The sequence below is a fragment of the Varanus komodoensis genome, unplaced genomic scaffold, assembly GCF_004798865.1.
Source record: "Varanus komodoensis strain SLA01 unplaced genomic scaffold, ASM479886v1 scaffold53, whole genome shotgun sequence".
In the NCBI taxonomy this organism is placed as follows: Eukaryota; Metazoa; Chordata; class Lepidosauria; order Squamata; family Varanidae; genus Varanus; species Varanus komodoensis.
Window position 1 is genome coordinate 5,410,589 of NW_025336126.1, and position 19,231 is coordinate 5,429,819.

At 45.6% G+C, this 19,231-nt stretch overlaps 1 protein-coding gene across 1 annotated transcript; it reads right to left on the reverse strand.

Annotated features, from left to right (window-relative positions):
• Positions 1–3,155: 3,155 nt before the first annotated feature.
• Positions 3,156–17,540, reverse strand: LOC123032202 (phosphatidylinositol transfer protein beta isoform-like). The gene is made up of 12 exons (XM_044447921.1): positions 17,452–17,540; positions 15,168–15,198; positions 14,782–14,927; positions 14,612–14,703; positions 12,386–12,393; positions 12,003–12,077; positions 10,338–10,421; positions 9,020–9,097; positions 7,787–7,897; positions 7,371–7,493; positions 5,530–5,611; positions 3,156–4,331 (listed from the first exon to the last, which is right to left on the reverse strand). Exons 1-11 carry the CDS (start codon positions 17,469–17,471, stop codon positions 5,564–5,566), a joined length of 816 nt encoding a protein of 271 aa, XP_044303856.1. The 5' UTR covers positions 17,472–17,540; the 3' UTR covers positions 3,156–4,331; positions 5,530–5,563.
• Between the last annotated feature and the right edge of the window lie 1,691 nt (positions 17,541–19,231).

Sequence of the window (19,231 nt, forward strand, 5' to 3'; positions counted from 1 at the left end):
TATGCAGCTTACGAGGCTCCTCCACCCCCGCTTCGTAATAGCACAGAAATAGAAAATGAGAACTACAGTGGTCAAAGCCAGTTTCCTAGAGCAGCAGCCATTTCTGAGCAGGGAAGCAAAGAGTCCCTTGAACTCCAGCCTGAAACTTACCATCAACTGGGGCTTAAGTGGGAATCTTAACTCCCGGGTTCTCCCTCCCAGCTTTAACACTGGAGTGAAAGCAGGATTGGGCAAGAGGTGCAATGCATCATGCACAGCGGGCCTGCTGGATCAACTGATTTCTTGTGGTTGCCTCCAGTTAGGTGGCAAAAAACACCAGCAGCCAGTGCGAGTACCAACCACGAGGCCTCATGCGCTACTGTACCTGAAGGGTCCCTGTTTGGGCTGGCGGGCTGGCGGGCTGTGGCCTTCGGAAGAGCTGACCAAATGACTTGACAGGATTCCAAAATGATCGCTGTGGAGCAATGCCACCAGGGCAAGGGAGTTGTCTCACCCTGACGACAAGGTCTGCTCCTTTCAACTGATCTTTGAAGTTTATATTTTTAATACCAGGTAGTATGATTGTTTTAATGTTATCTATATTTGTGCAGATCCCATCTTAGAAGAAGCGATTCCAAGACTGGTTGGAAGGTTCAAGAACAGTGGTGGCACTTTTGGTATCTGCCAGGCTTCCCACCCTTCCTGATTTTTATTTCTCAATTTTTTTAAAAATACACTTACTAAAAAAAGCAAGCGAGCTGGGATACTGATGTGCTGGCTTCCAATGACATCTCTATTTGGGTTCAAGAGTGGCTTTGTGTTTCAGTCCTCACATCTGTCTTGTACTTACTTAAGGTTCTTAAGTAAGTTCTTTTCTTTTCTGTGCTCATCAGTCTGCTTTCTAGGAAATGAATGTTTTGTGGTGTGGTGATCAGCCCCAAAAGAGTAGGGAATCTAATCCCTTGTTAGATAAGCCCTAACCTCTTTCACAATTATGACAAGAGGAATAACTAATTTTTATCAAGCAATTCAGAATGTGATCCCTTATGACTTGGCTCACTTGCTTGAGCCACTCTTTTCCAGGGTACTTCATTCTGTTGAATAATTCTTAATTCTTCTGCAGCAAGCAGAAGTCTGGCTTATTCCATTCGTGGGGTACACAGAGCTCTTGGGAGCATTCCTTCAAAGAGGAGCATCGCATGCCATAATAATGAACTTTGCCTTTGTCATGTATGAACGGATTGCAAAATTGCCCTACAGACAGTCATGCTGATCCATGAGGACAAAAACTCCAAAATTCAGGAGAGAAAAATCACCCAGAGTTGGACAATACATTTATCAAGTTCAACCAAAATGCCACAAATGATTGTGCAAGATTTCAACTTCTCAGGAACTCTTAAACAAGATTTAAACACCAGTTTCTTCTCATACCCCCTCCTTTTTATACCACCTAACCTGATTTTTCTTTTGCTCATCATCCCTCCCCATCCCTTTTCCTTGTGTGTCACATCTTTTTAAAGTTACAAGCCTGGTGCAAGGATTCTCTTGTTTACTGATGAACTGTAAACTGTTCCAAGACCTCTCCTCCCTCTTTTTATACTGAATGGGACAAAAATACTTTGAATAAATAAATACTTTGAATAAATAAATCTAGACTCTGGATTTTGGATTTCCCTTCCCAGATTTTGAATTTTGTAGCATGTGAGGAGCTTTTCTTTTATTTCCCTTTTATTTGGGGCTGTTTGAAAGCTCCCCCCCCCCACTCCCCAAATTTTGGTTGCAAGTAGAAGTACACCTAAGGGAATTAAAACCCACTGAATTCATATTTTCTTCCAAGTAAAATAAGCTGAGAATTGTCCTGTGACAAAGCTTTTCTTTAATTGAATTGTAAGGAACTGAGAGCAGTTTCCACTTAACATACCTATTAAATATATATGGACTTAATTCTTTCCATAGAGCACTATTGGCTCAATATAGCTGACATTCACCCTACTTTGACACACCAGAAAAAATGCTTTAGAATGAGAAAAAGCAAAAATTAGCTGCTGTCCAAAGGAATGTGATCCTTCTTTGGGGTTAAAACTGTGGCCTTATTTAAAGCATTTTTACTGTATGTTCAGCTGATAATGGCTCTAAGAGCAGCTAACAAAGAGCAAAATGAAACGTTTATTTCAATTGAGGAATTCACACTAAAGGAAAAGGGACTGGGAAGAAAGAAGGGAAATTTCAAGTTCCATTGGGCATTATTTCTTAGTTACAAAGTAATTTTTCTCTCTCCACCCTGCAAATTGTTTTAGGGAGAAATAAATATAAGCAGATGTAAAACCAATCAGGTAAAACTCTTTGGATTAATCGAGCAAGATTTCTTTAATTGGACAACGACCTAAAACAAAAGAAAAACAGCCCAGACTGAAAAGAAAAACAGCCCTGCTTTCCATGGCTTCGCTTTCAGTTTCAGACTGTCATTGGTGTGTTCTGAGTTCCACCAATGTATACTCTGCACTTAAGGGGCAAAAGCCAAAACATACAAAGAAGACCTTTGATACAATCTTGCTTCCCATTTTATGTTCTCTGGATTGTGGTTCAAGAAAACCTGCTTATCTGTTAAGTCAGCCCTTGTCTTTCATCAGGGAAAAAGAGAGGAGGACTGAGCAAGCTTTCATGTAAGTTGGTTCTGCAAGTTTCTGTATCTAATACAAATACTGGGTCTCTTCCCAGGCCAGCTATCTCTCTGCCCTAGCGGTGCAGAAACCCTGGCCTGCTGGGTTCCCGCAGGTTGCTCCAGGGGGGCAGAGCTTGGCCTGAAAATCCCAACACCTAGAGATAAGATGGGAAATAAGAGCAAGAATGTGGGCCACAAAGGACTCAGCCAATGCAGAAAGAGCTGACCAAGTCAAGTCCCTGTGCCAATTCGACAAGGAGAAGGCTAAAGTGGGCCAGGTGATTACATCTGTGGGAATAACCACAGGCAACAGTATCATCTAGCCCTCAGAGGGCCCAGAGATGGGGCGGCCTGCCCCCCACTCCCACATACTGTTCTCCACAGACACTCTGCCCATCATCCATCGTGAGAAACATGCTTGTTGCAGCTGGGGAAGAAGTACAAAACGGGGCATGAATGCACCACCGCAGGCATTGATCTAACCCTCCCCATAAACAGGAAATTACTCAAGAACTCAAGTTCAAGTTCATTTATTGTTTTACTTGTTTTAAAAAAGGATTTTTCAGTGTTTTTCTTTTTTTAAAAAAAATACTGTTCAGATCCTTAGAACTGCAGCACTGGGCCTTAAACCTCTCCCCACCCCCCTCACTTAAGTCCCAGAGGGTTGCTGAAAAGCTTTCAAGTGCCTCTCCCAAATGGAGAAAATGACCTGCCCCCCAACCACCCCCACAAGCAGGGATCTGGGTGGGAGCAGGGGAAACAACTTTTTTTTAAACCCTTATAGGATAGCCTTCCTCAATCTGGTGCCCTCTGGATGTTTTAAACTACAACTCCCAGCATTCCAGGCCACTGGCCATTATGGCGTAGGCTGATCAGAACTGAAGGCAGAAACATCAGGAAGGCACCAAGCTGGGGAAGGTTATGTTACGAAGACATCCCGGAGCTGTTTATAAACAGAGAAAAAAGAGCAGGAATGTGAGACCCAGAAAGTTTTAGCCACGTGACTTATGTCCCCTCTGAAAATGTGGGAGGGGGACTTTGCTGCCTATCAAGGAGCCCATTCAATGGCATGTTTTGACTCCCTCAAACGTAGCCCAGCTGGAACTCAAGCAGAAAGCATCACAGGGAGGTGAATGAGGGCTTGACAGTGCAGTAAAGTCTTCAGGTGTTCCTTAAAAAGTGAGAGAACTCTCCACAGTGATGTCAAAAGTATCCTGCTAAGGTAACAGTTTTGACGCATTCTCTTCCCTACTCATGAGACCCCGCTTTTAAACATTCCAGATCTTCCTTTTCCTCTTCCTATAGAAAGCCCCCCAACCAAAATACGCTTCCAAAGAATATTAATATTATTAATAGCCATGCATCCCCTGCCTCTGGAGGGGCGAGGTGAGAGACATCCCCAACCTCAGAAGGGTCCTTGCCTCCTCCTTCTGTGCCCCACGGAGCGGGTGGCGAGGGCACCTATTAATTCATGATCAGTAAAAGTAACTGGAGGTGTCAAGGGGTTCCCTGTGCTAGCAGAAGTGGGAGGGGTGTCGTTTGGAACTTTTTTGGACCAGCAGGACAGAAAATAACAGGAATCATCTTCCCTTTTCAAGGTGGCGAGGGAGTGAGTGGGGGAAGGAGAGAGAGAGAGAAAGAGGAGTCCCACAAGGATAGATCCAATCTCCAGTCGGAATGGGCACTGCACCTGAGGAAGGGGGGGGGAGAAAAAGCAAGGAGCAGGGATTAACAAAAGCTGTGTCTTTCTCCAAAAATGGAAGCAAACAATTGCTTATAAAAGCCAAATTTTATTGAAATTTCAGCCCTAATTCGGCCATTCAACTAATGCACTCTTGGATAGCATGGGAAGAGAAGAGAGCTGTGCCCAGCATCCCCACCTGCAACATCCCTGCCCTTGGCCGGCAGCAGGATCAGATCTCTGTATGTCGAATATGTGGAGAGCAATCTGAACTGTGGCGGGAAAGTTTTTTCAGTTCAAGCACTGAATTCCCACCTGGAAAAGTTTTAAATTTAACCAGAAGGCAGATATACCCAGAAGCAAAATGGGCATGGCCAAAATGGTGTTCTTGACTATTTTAAGCCTTGGAATCTACTCATAAACAAAATGTACTTATATTTTAGGAGGAACACAAGCTGGAAACCTTACACCTTGTTGGGAAAGTGTCTGCCAGTGAAATGTCAAGCATGAACTTGTGAAACCCCACACTTAATATGTTTTTAAACCAGTTGATCCAGCACAGGCAATTTGTGACCCTTCAGAGGCCTGGCCTACAATTCCTATCTTACCTTACCATTGGCAATGCTGGCTAGGACTGATGGGACTTGTAGGCTGAAATGTAAGCCTAAAGGGCTGCAAGCAATTATGCAAGCAAATAAATTGCCTTTAGAATTCCCTTTCCTAATTCACTTGACCTTTGACATTATTTCCCATTTTAAAAAAATGTGCCTTGCCAGTGGCTCTGTTTGCACAAGCATTATCACACCTTGATAAGTCAAGATATGACACAATCTTTTTCCAGACATGCCAACCCTTCACAATCTCAGCAAACCAGGAATTCTCTAGTCTCAGCAAACCAGGAATTCTCTTATTTGCCATAGTTTCCTATTTCCTCTGAACCAGCAAACAACTGTTACCAGCTTCACAACAAACCAGAATTTTAAACCTTCAAGTCCCAGAATGGGCAACCATAATTTCCTGATTTGGATGAGAGAATCTGATGAATTTGAGATGTGGGGCTTGTTTACTTGCCCCTTGGTGTATGCAGCAAATGGCTGATTCGTATTTTGGCTTTGTGAGCTGAGAAATGATCTTGGGTCTCCTCCTCCCCACTGCAAAGCTCCGGCCCCTAATGATGTTCCCTGTCCCACTCCCCAGGTACTTTTACCTTGATACTTCCTGACCCAGGCAGCAGGGGGAGCTCATTCGTCCCCAGCAGTCATTCCTCTCACTGTGCCTTTCTGGCGTATCTGAAACAAAAAGGTAGCCTTCAGCAGGTGTTCAGCTTTGAGCCGCACCTGCTTGCGGCATCACCTCTGTTCACCAGGGCTGGATGGAAAATAAACCTCCGCCCAGTTCTGCTCTTCCCTGTGGGTTGTTTGTGAAGGCTCTCAATTCTTTTTTAAGCGATCCGTAATCAATTACAGTTGTCCACTTTGCATATTGCTGAAATTTTATTCATTTTTAGAGCAAGTCATTGAAACCTCAATATCCAGAAACCAATATCCTTTAACCCCAAACTGAAAAAGAGATCCACTGAAACAAAAACAAGAAACAAACAACCCCATATGTACCTCTTCTTTTCTCTTCAGGGGGAACAGATAAAAAGAAGGCAGGACTTTTTAAAATAAGTTGTATAGGAGAAGGATTTCTTATGATTAAAAATTACCTGTACACATTTACAATGAAAAAACCCATTCTGCCAATATTAATTAAAAACAAGTAGTAAAATAATTGACAACTAAGGAAGTTTAAGTGCAAAAGTAAAGAGACTTCTGCAGGGACAACTAATTCGAGGATGAAAAACCCAGACCTAACAAATGTTGTCTGCTGCCTAATATTAAATAGGGCTGTTATGCAATTAAGGAAATCTCAGTTGTTCAAATGCGTTTTAGAGCCAGTTAAGGGTATACCTTCTATGCATGTTTAGAAAGAAATGTGCTAAAGAGAATTGTAGGACATTTCTCTTTCTAAACACGTGTATGAATGTGCCCACAATCTGCACTAAGTTTGCACTGTGATGTTTCAGAGCGGGTTCCTCCTGATATATCACAATTCCTATCATTCCCAGTCATTGGCCATGCTGGCTGAGGTTGATGGGAGTTCAAGTCCATCAATAGCAGCAGGGCAACTAGTTCTGCATCTATGGTATTCAAGAAAAAATATTCGATGGTACATGTCTAAGCTGCAGTAGGGTATCATTCTGGGAGAGGTCAGGAGACATTATCAAAATCCTAGACATTTTAAACTACTTCTTACATCAGGGATTACTTTTTAGGAGACTTTGAGCACAATTCAATGCATGTCCAGGCAGAAAAAAAGTTACTGACTGCTGGTTGTCTGGAAATTATGATGTATCTTAGAATACCGGTGTCTAGAGATAATTCTCAAATTATACAACATAATGTACTCCTGGAAAAGACATATTTTGATTTGGAAAGATAAGCACCATTTAATATGAAGTTAACATACTTAAGATGAATATCTTACCACAGGTAATTGATATATTGCATAATTATGCTGTATATTTTCCACAGACATATTTTCAATACACTGTGCAGCATTTCTGAAGTCTGCGTGGGTTGGGATTAGACTTCTCCCTGGTTTTTGCTTAAAGAGGGTACAGCTGCCCATTAGAAAGGATGAATTTAGGTTTTTAGACCTTAATTTGGAACATAAGACTTATCTATTATCTCATACCGGTGGTTGGAAGATACCTCTTTCATACAATTCTCTTCCATAGATGCTTTGGAGTCAAACGAACGGCCACTTCTCCTAGGCTGGATGGCTCCAGGATCTAAGCATGCTAAAAGGAGAGGAGTGACTCCACCTGCCATTTTGCTGCTCAGAGAGGCACAGGGCATTCGTTTTGGTCTCACAGTGCTGCAATCTGGCCCTTACTCTCGAGCCAAATTAACCGTATGGGACACACACTGGGCGTCCATATGTGCATGCATGCACACACTTGTATTTGTAACGTGCCCAACTGGTTCCCCTGCCTTCAAATACCTCATCAAGCTCCTTCTGTGTCTCCTCCTCCATCCGCCGGATATCAGCCATGCTTAAATCCACCCACTTATCCAACCAGCAAAAGAGCTGCCTGTGGAAGTTGGTAAAGAGGCGTCGTTCTTGCTGTAAAAGGGAGAAGGAAAGTGTCAAGAAGAAAGTGGGGCGAGATCCTTCGGGCAGGGAAAGCCCATCGGCAACCTCCCTGGAAGGGACTAAGCCCCCGAGTAGGGGCCGCATTCTGCAGAGTCTCCAGAACAAGCTGGGCTCTGGTTTTAGCCAAGGCATTCCCTCCCTCCCCCCTAAAAAAAGAGGAAAGGAAGTCTCAGATTTTATTGCCCTCCGTAACTCTATCAAGTGCTACTATCCAGACTGGCCACTTTCCCAAATTGATTTGAGTGAGCCCAGCCCAAACTTACCTTGTGGATAAACTTTTCTACGCGGCCTTGTAAGCCCCACCAGCGGAATTTCACTGTCACAAGCTTGTAGGCACACATGTGGGGGCAATCTTCGTTATTGGCTAGTTCGCGCTAGCAGAGGGACGTGGAGGGGGAGAGGGTGGAAAAAAGAGATCCACGGGTTTAGGGCTAGACGTTTCCGAGCACAAATGTGGAAATTCCTCTTAGGCTAGGGGTGGGCGACCTGCAGTCCTTGAAAGCCGTTTCTGCAGCTCACCAAATTTGCCCTGCCTGCCCCCCATTCATGCCTCCCTCCATATTCTGCCGCCCACAGACACACACAGGGTATCACTGCTGCATGCCCTGCTTTTAAGAGGAATGAGGAGAGAAGGCCAGTGTGGTGTAGTGGTTAAGAGCGTGGGACTGGGACTCAGGCGATCTGGGTTCGAGTCCCCGCTCAGCCATGGAGCCCACTGGGTGACTTTGGGCCAGTCACAGACTCTCAGTCCAACCTACCTCACAGGGTTGTTGTTGTGAGGATAAGATGGAGGAGGAGATGTAAGCTGCTTTGAGCCCTTTGTACGAAAAAGGCAGGATATAAATCGAAAAATAAATAAATAAATAAAGGCATGGTCCAAGGGTGAAGCGGGGTGGGGAAGACCGCTGAATCCCTGCCTGCCTGATTCACTTCTCAAAGCCTCCAGCTGGAAGGGAGAAGCTAGCAAGGTTTTCCTGGCAGCTGTCAGGGCATAGTAACGGCTCCAAAAAAGCCTTGGAGCTTTACGGGACTTCCCAGCCAGTTCTCCCCGAAAAGGAGAAAAGGTGTGAGCATCTTGGGATAGGGGTTTGCAATGGTTACAAACGCTTGGGAGGCCAAGGAGGTCTTCCAGATGTCTAGGATGATGCCGCCCTGCTTTCCTGAGCATTGACCATGCTGATGGGAGTTGTAATCCTAAACATCTGGGGGGGGAAGCATGCTTGCGCTACCATCAACGGGAAATACGAGCCACAAAGACCAGTTAAAGAGGGGGAAACACCCTCTCATTTTTCCAGGGAATTTTGGAAAACTGGAGGAATGAATCCCCCCCACACACACACACACTTTTTAGTTCCCTCCCCATTTTTTCATATTGTTACCAGCAACCGAGCGTCTCTTCAGAAGCCTTCAAGGGACTTGAGTGACCTGGAGTATATACAAGCAGCAGGGTGGAGACAGCGAAGGGTCGGTTCTCACATTTTGCTGAGTGGACATACCTTCCAGTCAGGACCGAGAGGACCTCTGCCGGTCTTCATGGATTTGAAAAGTGCCGGGTCTTCATCTGGTTTGTAATCCTGGGAGGGAAAGTGAGAACACAAAGGTGACAAAGGTCCAGCAACATCAAAAGCCGAAAGGTGCCCCCCTTACCCCATTCAGGTAGAAAAGCAGTGAGAAATGAAACCAACCCCTCCTGACCAAAAGACAGGGCACGAATCTCAGTCCAGGAAAAAGCCACCCAGTTTCCCCATTGTAACTCGCACAGGAGCCCATTTTTCTAAACTAAGTAAGGGTGGGGGGAAAAGATCATCTCTAAAACAGCCTTTTCCAACCTGATGCTGATGCTTTCCAGGTGTATTAGACTACAACTCCCAGTACTGTCAACAAGCACAGAGGGCACCAGCTTGAGAAGGCTGCTGTAAAACCAAGGAGCTGGCAGAAAACAAAGGGATGCTGGAACCAAGAATCCCCACAACACAGTGACAAAAGCACAGCAGAACTGGTATAAGCTTCAGCCACCACTGTGGTTCTCTTAACTCTTAAGCTGCCTTCCCCAACCTAGTGTTGCCCAGTTATTTTGGGCATCAGCTTCCAGCCTTCCTGATGGCTGGCCGTCTTGGCAGGGGCTAATGGAAACCGATGTCCAAAACATCTTGATGGTACCAGGTTGTGGAAGATGGCTCTGAAGGCATGAAGAGAAGACAGGTTTGCATTGCCTTGGTTGTGGAGGACTTGCTCAGAAGCATCCCTCAAAATATTCCAGGACTCAACTTTTCTTAGAAAAAGAAAGAAAAAGGTTAAGTGGACTCCAAGTGCCAATGAAGTCGAAGTTGCTCCATAGTTTGAGTGCACTTCTGTCAGTTTCAATCCCACAAATCAAAGCAAAAAAGCAACACAACACAACACAACACAACAGCAGGGCTATACGCTCACACCCACGGCCAGGAAGAGATACCTCAGTTTTGCACCATCACTGAGAAGGAAGGGCAGCGACTAAACAAAGAGAGAGACTGCCAGGAAAATAAGACGTTTCTCAGAGGCCTTCCGTAAGAATCAGTTCAGGGGCAGAAGAAATGTCATGGTACAGCGCTCTGAAGGCATTCTAGGTAGTGCAATTCCGCCCTGTCTCCAAATGATGCAAACACAGAAAGGCCCTCTGGACTCATGGTCCTAGAGCTGCAGACAGTTTCTTCTTTTCTGTCAGAAGTTGGGCTAGCAAATGGAAGCGCTCCTTCCCTCCCAGAACTCCCCCCAGCTCCCATTCGCAGGTCAAGCCGTTGCCAGGTGCTCCCGCAACTGCCGAGCACAAGCTCTTACATCATCTGACACTAGCGTCCGGTCAGCAATGTCTATATGAACCACCTCAACATTTTTCCAGGTCTCTGCATCGAGCCCATGGACCTGAAAAGGAAGTACAAGGGAAGGCTCAGCATTCACATATGACTCAAGAATCTCTTATGGAGAAATATGTTAGTCAGAAAGAACAGTCTGGAGCACACTGGGAGTTAGAAGCCATTTTCCTGTCTTAACATGCATAGGATTGTCACTCAAGTACAAAAGACAGATTTAGGCCTTGTGAGATTTAGAAAAGATTTTTGTTGGTTGTATGCATGTTATGATGGCACACAATGTTGGTGAAAGTTTGGAAGTGGCTTGCTATTGGAGGAGGAAGAGAAAATTTGGAACATATGCAGCCATAGGAAAAAAAAGATCTAATTCAATGCATTTTTTTTTCAGAGAAGCTGGCAGTTCAATATCCAGATCAAGTGACTGAGCAGCCATGGATATTTTAATTATTCAATTGAATGGGATGTAATTAAAGCTTTATTGCACTTTATTTTTGTTTAAATGTAAGATATTTTCTCTACTGGTTTCCAAGTATTAATATTTATGGTATTTATTTATGAAAAGCAAATAATTTATACACGCACACACACAGAGACTTTGGAAAAATGAACTCTTAGAAACCTTTGAGGTCACCTCTCAGCTTATATATTTATGCAAACAGACAAGAAGTAAGATGTATTATGCAAACCTGTCCATCAGCTGAGACCACCTACAGTGGTTTTTCTTTCAGATACCCAACAAATTAATCATAACATACCAGTTCGGGGGAGCCAATGGGAGTTGGTACCAGCACATCTGGGGCCACCAGATCGTGCAAAGCTGGTGTAATTCTCAGAACTTAAGCAATATGGCAAAATCCTTCACCCCTTCCATGCTCTGTTTCCTATCTGCCTGCTTACTCCACACCATCTCTGCCCCAATGGGATGGATCCAGTGTTAGTGTAACTTATGTTCCATTTTTTCCAACAGAGCCCCTGATACTTTCCGCTCCCCAGCGAAACCCTTTCATTCCAACATTTAGTCTTCCTCCAACTCTGCATCAGGCCTTTATTTCTTCGTGCCTCACTGAAACAGCCATGGAAAGTACTTAGCAAATCCTGTTATCTGAAATTCTCATTGTGTATTTGCGAATTAAATAAAAAAAATCATGGGGCTCACTTAACATTATTTTTAGGCTGCCTTTCTAGGAAAAACTCTCAAGTTAAAAATTAGACAAGACTGTTACAATAAAATTAGGGAAATGCAAGCAAAATTGGGGAAATGCAAGCAAATATACAGCAAATTTCAATTCTAACTATTGGCAGCTGAAAATTTTATTTTTTAAAACTGGAAATGTTGATTCTCTCTATACAAAGACTCATAGTGCTTAAGAAATGCATCATTTTTAAGATCTTTTAAAGTGCTTTCTTTGCTGCTTCATATGCAATGTGAACTTAACTGCCCAGAATATTCAATAATTCATAAGTACCACTGCTGAAAAAATGCAGATTTTAATTAAATACCATTTTATTTCAGAATAATAAAATACAGGATGGATGTCTCAAATCTTGCTATTAATAAATAGAATCAGGCACTCTCATTCGTGATGTGAAATTCAAAAGGTTTGTTTGCATGCATGCACACCCCCTCACTTACATTGTCTTGGTCACCTAAGTCTGGTTTATGCCATGTTTCAATTTTGACGAAGAAATCATCTTTCATGTATTCATTCTGTCAAAAAAGGAAAGGGTAAAAGGATTAGTCCTAATCCCTTGCGATAACCAGAGGACCCACAATTTCCAAAGCTACACATAACTGTTAGCAAGAGGATATCCAGAATTCTCTGGGGAACTCTCTGTGGGTAACACAAGAACGTGAATATCCCAGGATGGCTGTATTAGAACTTACTTGTGATAGGACAGGACACAGATGTGGCCAGGAGGGCAGAGAAATGTGGGACAGAGTTGGGAAAGGGGATAATGTAAAAGCATTCTGTGTCCACGTGCCTGCCCAGAGTTCCCCTTTTCCAAGTCACTTACCGTAATAACTGCAGTAGACCGGACCAAAACAGGGGGGAGAGGGAGAGAGAGAGAGGGGGAGAGAACATGTTAGTTCAGCCCAAGTAGACTTTTTTTAACTAATCAGATTGAGAGACAGTTTTCTTATCCAAAGCTGAAACTCTCAAACACCAGTTTACCTATAAATCATATATGCTATTCTAACACAACCATGTACTCAAATGGTTCGACAGTCTTCCCTGACCTTGGGTCCCTGAGATGTGTTTAACCATCCTTATGATAATCTTGACCAGCATGAAGGAATAGGGCCAGGTTAGGGAAAGCTGCTTTGGACTACAGCCCTATTCAGAAGTGCACCCACCCATGCCGTGAACAGAAGCCCACCCCTCACTTGTGTCCTCATCACCCGTTTTGGCAGCCCTCTATGCATTTGCTTGATTACAATTAATTTGATTTAGATGCCTCCTTCCACCAAAAGTAATATATAAAAACATGCTCAAAGCAGTAACAAATCCAAAGTTAAAATGAACGTTGTTCAAATGTTCATTAAAATAAATAGATGAAAAGCACAAATTGCCACCAATACGTTCCCAATCCAGCAGAACCTGCCCCAGCAGGAGCTCAGCTCAAAGCATCCTTGCCAGCTGGTGAAAGGACAGCAGAGAGGCAGACAATCTCTTCTTTCTCAGCAGGGAGTTCTAATGCCTAAAAGATGCCTCTGAGAAGACCTTCTCCAATGCCATGTAACAGGTCTCTGGTGGCAGTGGGGACAAGAGGAGGGCCTGCCCTGGAAGAACTTAAAACCTTGCAGCTCATGGGAGAGAAGGTGGTATAGCAGTGGGGCTGAACATCTGAAGCAGAGAGTCAGCCCTACCTGGGCAGATTCCTCACCTAATTTACACCTCAAAGGAAACTACAGAAGCAGAGAAGTTTCCCACTGAGGACCCCAAAGTGTGGAAGGCTGCAGAGCCAGGGGGCTCATCCCCTCCCTGATTCTGAATATGTGTTGTTGTTAGTTGCAAAGTCGTGTCCGACCCATTGCAACCCCATGGACAACATTCCTCCAGGCCTTCCTGTCCTCCACCATCCCCCAGAGTCCACTCAAGCTCACACCAACTGCCCCTGTGACTCCATCTAGCCACCTCATCCTCTGCCATCCCCTTCTCCTTTTGCCATCTATTGTTCCCAGCATTAGGCTCTTCTCCAGGGAGTCCTTCCTTCTCATTAGGTGGCCAAAGTATTTTAGTTTCATCTTCAGGATCTGGCCTTCTAAAGAACAGTCAGGGTTGATCTCCTCAAGGACTGACTGGTTTGATCGCCTTGCGGTCCAGGGGACTCGCAGGAATCTCCTCCAGCACCACAATTCAAAGGCCTCAATCCTTTGGCACTCAGCCTTCCTTATGGTCCAGCTTTCACAGCCATGCATTGCAACTGGGAAAACCATAGGTATGTATAAGGTATGTAAATGAATATTTATGCAGAAACCCTGTTTAGATTTACAGGGTTGGGAAAAACTGTCCCCCACCACCCTGGTGTTTTGTCTTATAACTCCCCTGACCCTCAGCTATGCTAAGTAGAGCTGATAGAAGCTGAAGGCCAAAACACCTGGAGAGCCACTGGTGGCCCATCCCTGGCTTAGAATGCGAATTCAAAGCAGACCCACTCACCTCTTTGGCTCCCCTGGGAGTTTCCTCTCCCTCTGACACTAATTCTCTGGATCTGTGGCATTTCAGACAACCTTGTGGGGGAACCTGGGCTTCTCCTGAAGCCAGTCAGGCCCCTTTTGCCAGAAGTGGTAGCAACAGATAAGTTTTCCTACCAGGAAACCATGTCAAGCTCCCTGCTGCCATAGACAGCTAGAGGAGAGAGCATTGGGTATATCCTGGACCAGCCTTCCCCCACCTTATGCCTTCCAAAGTGTGTTGGCCTACAACTCCCACAATTCCCAGCCAGTACAGCCATGACCACATCGTAGTCCAACACATTCTGAGTGGTACAGGCTGGGAAGGGCTGCCCTTGGTGATACTGTCAGTTTAAGTAAGGAATGGCAAATGGAGGGTAGGACAGACCCAGAATCCTCTGCCAAGGGGTGCTGTGGCAGAAAAGCAAGTATTATTTGGCTGAAACACTGATGGGAAAAAGTTCCCTTGAATGTAGAGAAAACCCACCACTCCAGACAACGTCCTTCCCTGCCAAGGGGTGTCAACAACACCCCTTGTCTTTTCCCGATCCCTCTCCAGGGCTCACCTGTTCGACAATAGGGGTAGGCATTCCAGGCTCTCTCATGGACGATAAGGGACCCCTCAGGGGCAAACATCTTAATGAATCCTGGAACTTTGCTGCAAGAGAGAAAACCAGGGGAGGTCACGAAAGTAGGCCCAAGGCTTGGGATGCCCATGCCCCAGAGAAGTTCTTACCTCTGAAGATGGTAGATCTTGTGGGTATATTGCCCCCGCTCCCCCTCTCGCTCATAGGGTTCATTTGTGAGCACCTCAATCCCTTCACCACCACCAGTGTTGTTCTTGCTGGCTTCAGCCACGGAATACAACTGCCCCACTTGGTACTGAAGAAGACACAAGAGAGGAGGGGTAAATTCCACTAACAAGGCATCAGCTCTCAAGGAAGAGATCAGCCACAGAAATCCTCCCCCACTTATGTAGTGGGGGAGAAAGATGCTTGAGACTCTGTAGCCGGTTATGTCAAAATCAATGAAACAAACCCACTTCTCCCCACAATCTTGTACCAAAACAAGTCTACATGAGTGTCAACTTCCTACCAGCAGCGTCTATAAGAAGTGGCTTACCTCCTCCACTGAGCAAGGCAACAGTACCCGGCTGGTTTGTATGAGGAGCAGAGGGAGAGAAGCAGAGGGAAACAAGAGTTAGACGAGGCTCCCAATGCATTCAGACCCTCCCATTCTAGCACATCCTAGATAAAAAGCACAGACATCACAGTATTTATGCCAGCGTGGATTTAATTGATATCTCAACCAACATCACTTATAAAGCGCTATAGCACTATCTGAACAAAACAGCAATCCTCTATGAGCTTAAAAGTTGTTGTGTTTACCAGACCAGGTTGATATCAGATTCAGATTAGATTTATTGTTGATTCAGCTGAGAAATACCTGAAAAGAATTGGGGTATTTTTGCTGCTTTAAAGAAATCACATTCTCAGGTCTCTAAAATGATGCATTACTAATATATTCTCTGTGTAGTAGAGCCCCAAATAAGAGGTGCAACCGTATTTACAGATGATGTGTACTCCCTCATTATGTTAGAAAACTGTATATGCTGGATAACCTTCTAAGATTCCAGAATTAGTAATTGATGAAAGACAGCATTTTTCTACAAGGAGATACCAGAGTTGCCCCCTGCCCCATTTGAAAAAAATATTTCATCAACCAGGAAAAATGACAAATCAGATTGTGAGGATAGAAAACTATTAACTTCAGGAAAACTGCTACAAGCCAATCTAAATATACAGTGCAAAGGAGGATATAAAAGACCACTATACAGGCCATGCACAGGTTACCATATTTACCATCTTTTAACTGGTACCCGGCACAAAAGATGAGAGACAGTGTCGTGTGGTGGTCAGAGTGTTGGACTGGAGACCTGGGTTCTAGTCCTGCTCAGCCATGGAGCTAACTGGGCAACCTTGGGCCAGTCACTCCCTCTCAGCCCAATCTGCCTCACAGCATTGTTGTGTAGTGAGGATAAAACAAAGGAAAGACCACCGGACATAAGTGCAATGGAATAATAAGACAGTACTTGCTCACTGGAACACCTGACAGAAGTGCTCTTTAGTGGTGCCCTGAGACACCTTTAACAGCCACACTGCTTGTTAAAAAAGGGGGATGAGGGCTGTGGCCTCCAACTCCAATCAGCTCCATCCAGCATGACCAACAGTCAGGGATGATAGCAGCTGTAGTACAACATAATCTATAATGTCAGATTCCCCACATATTGCTATATTTACAGCGCAATCGCTGCATATGTCTGTCCAGAAGTTTTACTCATAAGACCCACCGAGTTAAATAGGACTTACTCTTGGCCACTGCAGCCTGAGATGGAAAGAGCCATGATGGCAAAGGGGTGCGTAAGGGAGAACTGGAATGCAGGAGTGGGCATGCAACAAAGTTCTAGCGGGATAGACCCAGTTTTCTTTCTCTTTCTTTTGCGGCCAAATTATCTGTGCCAGGTAAGCTGTCATTCCACCCCACCTTTTCCTTATGAATCAGTCTTTGCCCCAGCCTGCCAGATACAAAGCAAATCTGCTGTGAACTTCCCTAAAACAGTGCCTAAGCATGATTTGTGGTATCGCCTTGGCACCACAAGTATCCATGTTTGCTCAGAGATAAGTGCTCCTGAATTCAGCAGGCCTTATTCCTGACATAATGGTACAGATGATTAAAGTCTTAGGTACAAAGACGGATTGTTGATCTGATCAAGACAGTCTTATTCCACATCCGCCCCGCTACTGAATTCTTGAGTTATGATTCAGAAACACCCTCCCACCCCCAAACGTCCGATCAAACTACAGAAGAAACACGAGCAAGTCATTTCTCCAGGGAGTAGCCCGCTTGCTTTCTGTGGGGAAAGTACGTCGGGCGGCCTTCTCCGAGCTGGGGAAGGCCGGCTGGTGGAATAAACCGAGTTCCTTCTCTAGGATCGGGGGCAGGCATGCCGGGATGACACCACCCTCGCCCCACACGCCGCTTCCTGACAGAAACGTAAGAAAGTGCTTGACTGCAGAAGGGAAGGCCTCCCTCCCCGCCACCGAACAACCGGATATGCATACTCATATAAATACATGTATATGTATGCAGATATATGATACATGCATACATACGTGTGTGTGTATGTACACACAGATACACACAAACAGCACAGCGCTCAACAAAGTGTTAGATGCGATATGAAAACGAGCAAGCATGAAGGGAGCACGCAAGAGAAACGGGCAGCCATATGTTGTGGGCTCCGCAAACTGCCTGCGCCCGCCCCTTCCCAGGAGAGCCCCCCGCCCGCCCGCCCGCCGCCCGCGCCCCGCGCCTCGCAGGAATGCCCACCCCGCCCAGTACTCACTACTCCTTGATCAGCACCATCCTCCCGTCCCACCAGCGCCCCACACGCCAAAAGGCACCAGCCCTTCTCTTCCTCGTCCCACCCCGGCCATTGACGCCACTTCCGCCCTTAGTCCAGTGCCCACTCAAACAGGCCGCCCACGGCCACTTCCGCCCTCACTTTGGACGCTTTCCCCGCTTCCTCTTCACTGGAGCAATGAATGACTGACTGGGCTGAGGGGAGGAGCAAACAGCAGAGCGGAGGCCGGACGCTCGATCCCTGGATTGACAGCTCGAGGAGGATGGAAAGTTATGGGTCGCGCCGGAGGCGAGGCGAGGCGAGGCGAGGCTCCACTAGGGGACGCGCTGATAGTGCTGTTTTTCCGTGGAACTTTGCGCAAGAGAGTTCCTCTGAGACATGTGAAAAGCGCCGTTCACTCACCTGCGTTGAAAAAGGGAAAGCGCAGGAACTCGTGTGCATGGGATCAAGGGACAAGGCTAAGGCTGCACGGAAGAATTTTATCGATTTATTTTATTTATATCCTGCCTTTTTTCTTGCGAGGAACCCAGGAGGGCTTACATATCCCTCCTCCTTCCGATCTTATTTTCACAACTACCAGTGAGGTAGTTTAGGCTGATAATCAGTGGCCAGTTCAAAGTGCTTTGGTGAACTCCATGCTTTGTGGAGACCAGAACCCAGGTCACCTGTGTCCTAGACCAGTGATGGCAAACCTTTTAGAGAATGAGTGCCCAAACTGCAACCCAAAACCCTCTTATTTATCGCAAAGTGCCACCACTACAATAAAACCTGAAAACTGAGGTATTAGTTTAGAAAAAACTCACAGCCAGTCCAAACACACACACACACATATATATATATATATATATCTCTCCTTGGCAGCGCACTGACCAGCCACCCGAAAGCTCAGACGACTTGCAGCTAATGAGTCACATCTCCTGATGTCATTGCCTGGTGCCAGGACTCCTTTCCGAGCATGCGCATGGCCCCTATGTGCGCTGTTATCCGATGCTCGGCTGCTGGGGTGATGCTGTGGCGACTTGGCTCGTATGCCAACAGAGAGGGCTCTGCGTACCTACTGTGGCACATGTGCCAAAGGTTCACCACCACTGGCCTAACCCAAGCCTGGTGCACTCCCCTAACTCTAATATAGGGCTAAAATACCATTGAAGGGGGTGATTTTTCTGAGTAGCTTTTTCTGCACAGCTCCTCTTTTTTGCCCATTCCAAACACATTCCAACCATCGAAATCATGCCAGGACACCTCGTTTTTCTAACCCTAACCCTACCCTGGTGCATACCCCTAACCCTAATATAGGGCTACAGTTCCATTGAAAAGATAGGGATTTTGAAAAAGCCTTCCTTGAGTAGCTTTTTCTGCATGGCTCATCTTTTCTGCCCATTCCAAACACATTCCAGCCATCAAAATCATGCCAGGACACCTCGTTTTTCTAACCATAACCCAGTGATGGTGAACCTTTTAGAGACCAAATGTGGAAACTGCAACCCAAAACCCACTTATTTATCGCAAAGTGCCAACACTGCAATAAAACCTGAAAACTGAGGTTTTAGTTTAGAAAAAAGAACTCACAGCCAGTCCAAGCAATATGCAGCGCACTGACCGGCCATGCGAAAGCTCGGACGAGTTGCGGCTAATGAGTCACGGTGCGTGACTTCATCGCCTGGCGCCGCTACTCCTTTCCGAGCAGGCGCATGGCCCCTCTGTGCGCTGCTACCTGATGCTCAGCTGCTGGGGCAATGCTGGGGCGACTGGGCTCGCATGC

Bases quoted from the DNA above. Each gene is read 5' to 3' on its own strand.
- LOC123032202 (XM_044447921.1), bottom strand. From the start codon at position 17,471: ATGGTGCTGATCAAGGAGTA. The intron at 7,898-9,019 runs GTATGTCCACTC...TCCCTCTGCTAG, and splicing joins CTCTCGGTCCTGACTGGAAG to CGCGAACTAGCCAATAACGA. The intron at 7,494-7,786 runs GTAAGTTTGGGC...TCCCTTTTACAG, and splicing joins TAGAAAAGTTTATCCACAAG to CAAGAACGACGCCTCTTTAC.